This window comes from Aquarana catesbeiana, linkage group LG04 (genome assembly GCF_042186555.1).
Source record: "Aquarana catesbeiana isolate 2022-GZ linkage group LG04, ASM4218655v1, whole genome shotgun sequence".
Classification (NCBI taxonomy): domain Eukaryota; kingdom Metazoa; phylum Chordata; class Amphibia; order Anura; family Ranidae; genus Aquarana; species Aquarana catesbeiana.
In genome coordinates, this window is record NC_133327.1 from 21,366,228 (window position 1) to 21,373,821 (window position 7,594).

Here is a 7,594-nt window from a genome sequence, read left to right on the forward strand (position 1 = left end):
CATAATAAGCAGATGGGAAATAGCAGTAAACTTATTTATAAATAATTTACTAATTTATAATCATTTATAATTGTTGTTGTGATGTTTTCTTTTAAATGCAGCAAGAAAAATCTTATACAACATTTTTTTATGAATTTGTTAAATTGAATTGGAAAAATTTTATTTTTTTATTACTAGAGTAGTTAAGAATCTTCAGACAATGGGGTTGATTTGCTAAAGTTGGAGAGTGCAAAATCTGGTGCAGCTGTGCATGGTAGCCAATCGCCTTCTAACTTCAGCTTGTTGAATTAAGCTTTGACAAAAAAAATAAATAAACCTGGAAGCTGATTGGTTTCTATGCAGAGCTGCATCGGATTTTGCACTCTGCAGTTTTAGTAAATCAACCCCAATGTTTTGTGTCAATATTCATTTCAATTATCCAATTATATGAAAAGCAAATTTCTGTTTACTATAAATGCCGAAATTGGCAGAATAAATACATAAACAGCAATTTGCTTTTCATATAATTGGATAAGTAAAATGTCCCCTAATTTATAATGTAAAGATTCTTAGCTTTAACTTTAAATCCTATGGAACTCTTCACATCACTGTGATGCAGATGTGGTGTGTTTTGAAAAGTCCTGCATGCTGCATTCTTGGTGCCCTGTTTCAAAGGCACACCAAAAATGCATTTCCTATGGGAAATGGGAAACACATCAAAAATGCACTGGGGTTGAGTTTTTGGTGAGCTTTTTGAGTCATATGTCCATGTTTCACGGGTGCATGTTGTGGGTGAGGCTACCAGAAAAAGCACCAAAAGCGCATTAAAATGCAAAAACGCTATATTATATATTATATGATATAAGTAATAAGCAGTTAATACCATTAATACAAAGGCACATCATATGTATGAATACTTACAAATGTATGAATACTTATTTATAATCTTTGACTGTCTTAATAAAAAAACTATAAAAACGGTCAACAAGTTCTGCGCAACCCAACTTGATGTTCCACCACTGCGCTCCTGTGTGCAAATAAATCAAAAGTCCCTAAAGCTGCCGACTTAAATAATGATATATGCTAAGTGTCCATAATCAATCCAAGTGTATTAGCACTAAAACATATGTAGCAATAACTCTCGGTGGAGCTGCTGGTTTAAAGCGGGCCTGTCCTCTTATCTCTTTACCCCTCTTAAATTGTTCAATCCCCTTGGCACAGCTGTAGTGCAGTGTTGTAATGATATAAGTATTGACTTTAACCCACAATATACACTTATATTTATATTTACCTCTACCTGGGTGTCTGTAGCTCCATCTGCAGGAGAAATAACAACACTGCACACAAACTTCATTAATAGCCCGAGAAATAACTTCTTTCTTTGAGTAAGTAGTATATTTATATAAAGGGTTATTACAATGACTACACTATCACACCAACGTAGTGCAATAGTATAGTAAATAGTTATGACAATTGGTAACATACACAAATATACCTAACTGTATATATCTATACCAGGGAGATCCCCCTGCTCTAAACTGTAAAGTCACTATACTTAGTAAATAAATGCAGAGCCCTGCAATAAAAAAGATAGTCTTGACGTCTTCAGTCTTCGCTAGCTAAGAATTTGTAATTGTAATCCACAAGGGGTTCCTCTTTGGTGTTGCGCAGTGTATGGTAATACACTAAGGCAGTTATAATCCGGCAGACTGACTAAGTGTCCTCATATGAAGAAGACAAACATCTAGCATCCGCTCTTGAATACTGAAGTCTATGCAGATGTACTGTTTTCCAACTTAACTTGTTCTGTGGGACTATCAGTCCCAGCAACACTCTGTAACAGTTCTAAGTGTGTATGTAGTATTAAAAAAACTTCCGAGTGTTAACCCTCTCAGCCCATGGGATCCAGGCAGATGGATGTCTCCGTTTCAGCAGTTCTCAGTCCGTATGGAGGCACCACCACGCCGTCACACTGTTCCATTCACTAACGACCAAGAGTTCTCGGTTACCTCCCCACGGGTCCCCGGAACGATCACTTCTGCTGCTCCAGCACACTGTGATACGACGGCAGGATCCTTGCAGCTGCTCCGCTCCTTCTCAAAGTAGGCCGCAACCCTGTGGGACACACACACCCACAGAGTCCTGCTGGCAGGCCACGCGTCCCAGGAACAAGAATCCTAAGATGGCCGCTCCTTACCCTTTTATATCCTCCCACAATGCAGTTCAGTTCTCCTCTTGTCCAGGAGCATTGTGGGTGGGTCACAGCTAAAGTTCCGAAGTAAACAATCAATCACTTCCATGTCACTTCACTTAATCATGAAACAAACCAAAGGTTTTGGTGACATGACCAATACCTTCGGTTTGTTGTGGACATATTTATAACCACTGTCAATACAGTTTTATTATACTCTACTTACACTGTCTGCATTGAATATATTGTGTTATACAAGTGTAGCAATAACTCTCGGCGGAGCTGCTGGTTTAAGCGGGCTTGTTACCTTCACTCTCCTTCCCTCTGTTTCACTGGCACCGGGCCTAGGGTTCTGTTGAGTTTACCTCCGGACGATACAAGCACCAACACTTGAGTACGTTTTCAATGATTTATTGAACAATTAACGAAGGAAGTAGCAGGAAAGAGGCAGAAGGGAAACTGCAGGGAAGCTCAAATACCTCTCTGTAGGATTCTTGACAAATGTCCTTTAGAGTTGAATATTACAGTAGAATGCGCTCCCCTTGTGGGGCACACTCTTTGCTCACCTGGATAGGCCTCTCTCACTTGCCTAGCAGCCAGTACATAGCATGAACAAAAGTCTCTGCCACAGACTTGCTTGAGATGAACCCGTACGATCCTCTGCCACAGGATGTATTGGTTTTGTGGTGAATGTCAGTCACAGTGCTTGAACCTTTAAGCCAAACCCGGCAACACTATGCTGTAAAGTCACTTTAGGATACGTCCTCCAACCGAGTCACCATGCCCCTCTCCAGACCAGCACTCTGCATGATCCTTCCATGACTGGTCCTCCCCTGGGATCTCCTCGGTTGCCCAGCTTCTTCACTCTGGATAGACAGCTCAGGACCATTCCTCGGCTGCTGTGGTAGGCCCCAGACAACCCTCTGGGCCCACCCATGCGCCGCAGCGCCACGGGCCTCCGAACGGAGGACCACGAGGTAGCACTCTAATGCATACCTGTCGGCCAGGAGGGCCATCAGGTGGCTGTAAAACGAACCTAAAACATGGCGTCTGTCCCATAAATACCCTCTCCCAGAATCCCACTCGGAGGACCACCTCCACCGAATTGTCTCCGGGACAGAAGAGCATCCATACGCTTTGACACGTTGCCTTTCCAACACTAGCTGATAGTAACAACGACACCCACTGGCCCAGTATGGAAACACATACAACGTCAGCCAAGCTGGAACAGAGGCAAATCTAACTCCCCTAACGAGCAATTTACTAAATTTACCTATCAGATGGTAGATCGCAAATCTACCAGCGCTACATAAGCATGTATCCAACCTTCTAATGACAAAAATGGATAATGTCCTATCGTCTTATTGGAATGTTTGTAATTTCTATTTCCTAAAAACTTTCAATAAAATTGTTTAAAAAAATATAACATAAGGCAGTGGTGATCAAAACCACCAAAAGAAAGCTTTATTTATGTTTTAAAAAATTATATAAATCTCATTTATGTACAGCGTTGCATGAGCAGTTGCCAGTCAAAGTAGCGCAGTGCCGAATAGCAAAAAACCGCTTGGTCATGAAGGGGGTAAAATCTTCTGGCGCTTAAGTGATTAATTAAGGTAATAAATATTCTTTGTGCTTGCAAAAAAACAGTTTCTGGTATCTTAAAAAATGTCCGGAGTATTTGCTTACACTATACAAGTTCATTTTTTCCATCCGATGTTCTCGCATTATCATATAACCACATCCAGGAGTATCATGCTCACTCTCATCTTTGTTATTTGTATATCCATCGGTACAGCCAAGGTGTTTGCATTACCATTTGCATCATAATTTCTAAGAAGTTATGTTTTGTCAGAGTACGTCTATTAACTATATCCACATAGCTCTTGTAGGTGATTACAAACATGGCAAATTCCACAGAAAAAATATATTATGAGATTCTAGAACAATATTTGTTTCCATTTGCCTTGCTTGTAATATTAGTGTTGGCAGGTCTGGTGATACAATCATTTATTGTGACTGTTAATATCATTGATTGGATGAAGGGAAGATTAATAACAGGTGCTGACAAAATTATCACCTCTATTGGGATATCAAGGATCTTCTTTCATGCTGCATTCCTGTTGAACTTATTTTTATTTGCTTACTTGTCAAACATAACTATAATATTTTCTATATTTATTTTTTGTGCTTTGGAATCCTTAAACTTTTCCAACATCTGGTTATCGGCCCTACTCTCCATCTTCTTCTACTTCAAGATATCCACCTCTCACAATGTGTTTATCTTAAGGCTAAAGGTCATCATGTCAAAGAGGATCATCTACCTGATTATTGCCACTTTCATTTTGTCTTTAGGATATACATCAATGAATGGTTTGCTCATTTTTCATATTTTCTTTAGAAATTCAACGCAAGCTTACACTTCAGTCATAATGCAACAGATAGAGATGTTGGACTATTTTAAATCGTTGTGGAACCTTTTACCCCTTCTTATGTCCTTCATAACTTCGGTTTTACTTATCATTTTGCTTGGTCTTCACACAAGCAGACTGAACAATCATGGACATGCAGACACCTATTGTAGGACTATAACATTTACTGTTTTCTCTTTTCTGGCCTGTGGTTTGTATACTATATTAAATGTAGTGCACGTGTATATGAGATTATTGGGAGTGTTTTGGTGGTATTTTATAACAAACGTTTTTCCAGTTCTACACTCTATTTTGCTCATTTATGTAGCAACAAAACTAAGAAATCAGTTCTTCAGAATTGTCCATTGTGGAACTGACTACTTGTTCAACAGAAACACTCCTGGATCTCGCTCTAGAGGGCCGGAGCAGGAGACCCCTTTGTGATTGAAGGAAAGATGAGGACTTTTGTTATAATTATATTCATAATAAGCAGATGGGAAATAGCAGTAAACTTATTTATAAATAATTTACTAATTTATAATCATTTATAATTGTTGTTGTGATGTTTTCTTTTAAATGCAGCACGAAAAATCTTATACAACTTTTTTGATGAATTTGTTAAATTGAATTGGAAAAATTTTATTTTTTTATTACTAGAGTAGTTAAGAATCTTCAGACAATGGGGTTGATTTGCTAAAGTTGGAGAGTGCAAAATCTGGTGCAGCTGTGCATGGTAGCCAATCGCCTTCTAACTTCAGCTTGTTGAATTAAGCTTTGACAAAAAAAAAAAAACCTGGAAGCTGATTGGTTTCTATGCAGAGCTGCATCGGATTTTGCACTCTGCAGTTTTAGTAAATCAACCCCAATGTTTTGTGTCAATATTCATTTCAATTATCCATTTATATGAAAAGCAAATTTCTGTTTACTATAAATGCCGAAATTGGCAGAATAAATACATAAACAGCAATTTGCTTTTCATATAATTGGATAAGTAAAATTTCCCCTAATTTATAATGTAAAGATTCTTAGCTTTAACTTTAAATCCTATGGAACTCTTCACATCACTGTGATGCAGATGCGGTGTGTTTTGGAAAGTCCTGCATGCTGCATTCTTGGTGCTCTGTTTCAAAGGCACACCAAAAATGCATTTCCTATGGGAAATGGGAAACACATCAAAAATGCACTGGGGTTGAGTTTTTGGTGAGCTTTTTGAGTCATATGTCTATGTTTCATGGGTGCATGTTGTGGGTGAGGCTACCAGAAAAAGCATCAAAAATGCATTAAAATGCAAAAACGCTATATTATATATTATATGATATAAGTAATAAGCAGTTAATATCATTAATACAAAGGCACATCATATGTATGAATACTTACAAATGTATGAATACTTATTTATAATCTTTGACTGTCTTAATAAAAAAACTATAAAAACGGTCAACAAGTTCCGCGCAACCCAACTTGATGTTCCACCACTGCGCTCCTGTGTGAAAATAAATCAAAAGTCCCTAAAGCTGCCAACTTAAATAATGATATATGCTAAGTGTCCATAATCAATCCAAGTGTATTAGTACTAAAACAAATGTAGCAATAACTCTCGGTGGAGCTGCTGGTTTAAAGCGGGCCTGTCCTCTTATCTCTTTACCCCTTTTAAATTGTTCATTCCCCTTGGCACAGCTGTAGTGCAGTGTTGTAATGATATAAGTATTGACTTTAACCCACAATATACACTCATATTTATATTTACCTCTACCTGGGTGTCTGTAGCTTCACCTGCAGGAGAAATAACACTACACATAAACTTCAATAATAACCAGAAATAACTTCTTTCTTTGAGTAAGTAGTATATTTATATAAAGAGTTATTACAATGACTACACTATCACACCAACGTAGTGCAATAGTAAAGTAAATAGTTATGACAATTGGTAACATACACAAATATACCTAATTGTATATATCTATACCAGGGAGCTCCCCCTGCTCTAAACTGTAAAGTCACTATACTTAGTAAATAATTGCAGAGCCCTGCAATAAAAAAGATAGTCTTGACTAGGGATGAGCCGAACACCCCCCTGTTCGGTTCGCACCAGAACATGCGAACAGGAAAAAAGTTTGTTCGAACACGCGAACACCGTTAACGTCTATGGGACACGAACATGAATAATCAAAAGTGCTAATTTTAAAGGCTTATATGCAAGTTATTGTCATAAAAAAGTGTTTGGGGACCTGGGTCCTGCCCCAGGGGACATGGATCAATGCAAAAAAAAGTTTTAAAAAACGGCTGTTTTTTCAGGAGCAGTGATTTTAATAATGCTTAAAATCAAACAATAAAAGTGTAATATCCCTTTAAATTTCGTAGCTGGGGGGTGTCTATAGTATGCCTGTAAAGGGGCGCATGTTTCCCGTGTTTAAAACAGTCTGACAGCAAAATTACATTTCAAAGAAAAAAGTCATTTAAAAATACTCACGGCTATTGCATTGCTGGTCCGACAATACACATAGAAGTTCATTCATAAAAACGGCATGGGAATTCCCCATAGCGGAACCCCGAACCAAAATTAAAAAAAAAAATGATGTGGGGGTCCCCCTAAATTCCATACCAGGCCCTTCAGGTCTGGTATAAATTTTAAGGGGAACCCCGCGCCAAAATGAAAAAAAAAACGGCGTGGGGTCCCCCCAAAAATCCATACCAGACCCTTATCTGAGCACGAAACCTGTCAGGCCGCAGGAAAAGAGGGGGGCCGTACCAGGCCACATGCCCTCAACATTGGGAGGGTGCTTTACCTTTATTAAATTATTATTTTTTATTAAGGGGTCCTAACCAAATAAAGAGGGAGGCAACGCTGGAGAAACAGCAGAAATTGGCAAAGCCTTTGGCCCCCAGGGCACACATCAACTATTTTCTGACAAAATTGGTGGCCTGAGGAGTCCTTATGTAAGAAGGTACAATCTGGTCCAGAAGTCCAAGAGATCATGAACAGCAGCAGATGACATCTATGTCCCCAAGCTGTGGC

The 7,594-nt window shown here is 38.6% G+C and overlaps 1 protein-coding gene across 1 annotated transcript; it reads left to right on the forward strand.

Annotated features, from left to right (window-relative positions):
• Window positions 1-4,071: 4,071 nt before the first annotated feature.
• Window positions 4,072-5,645, forward strand: LOC141141129 (taste receptor type 2 member 50-like). Its single transcript, XM_073628834.1, has one exon. The coding sequence runs from the start codon at window positions 4,072-4,074 to the stop codon at window positions 5,020-5,022; it is 951 nt and encodes a 316-aa protein (XP_073484935.1). The 3' UTR covers window positions 5,023-5,645.
• Window positions 5,646-7,594: the final 1,949 nt, after the last annotated feature.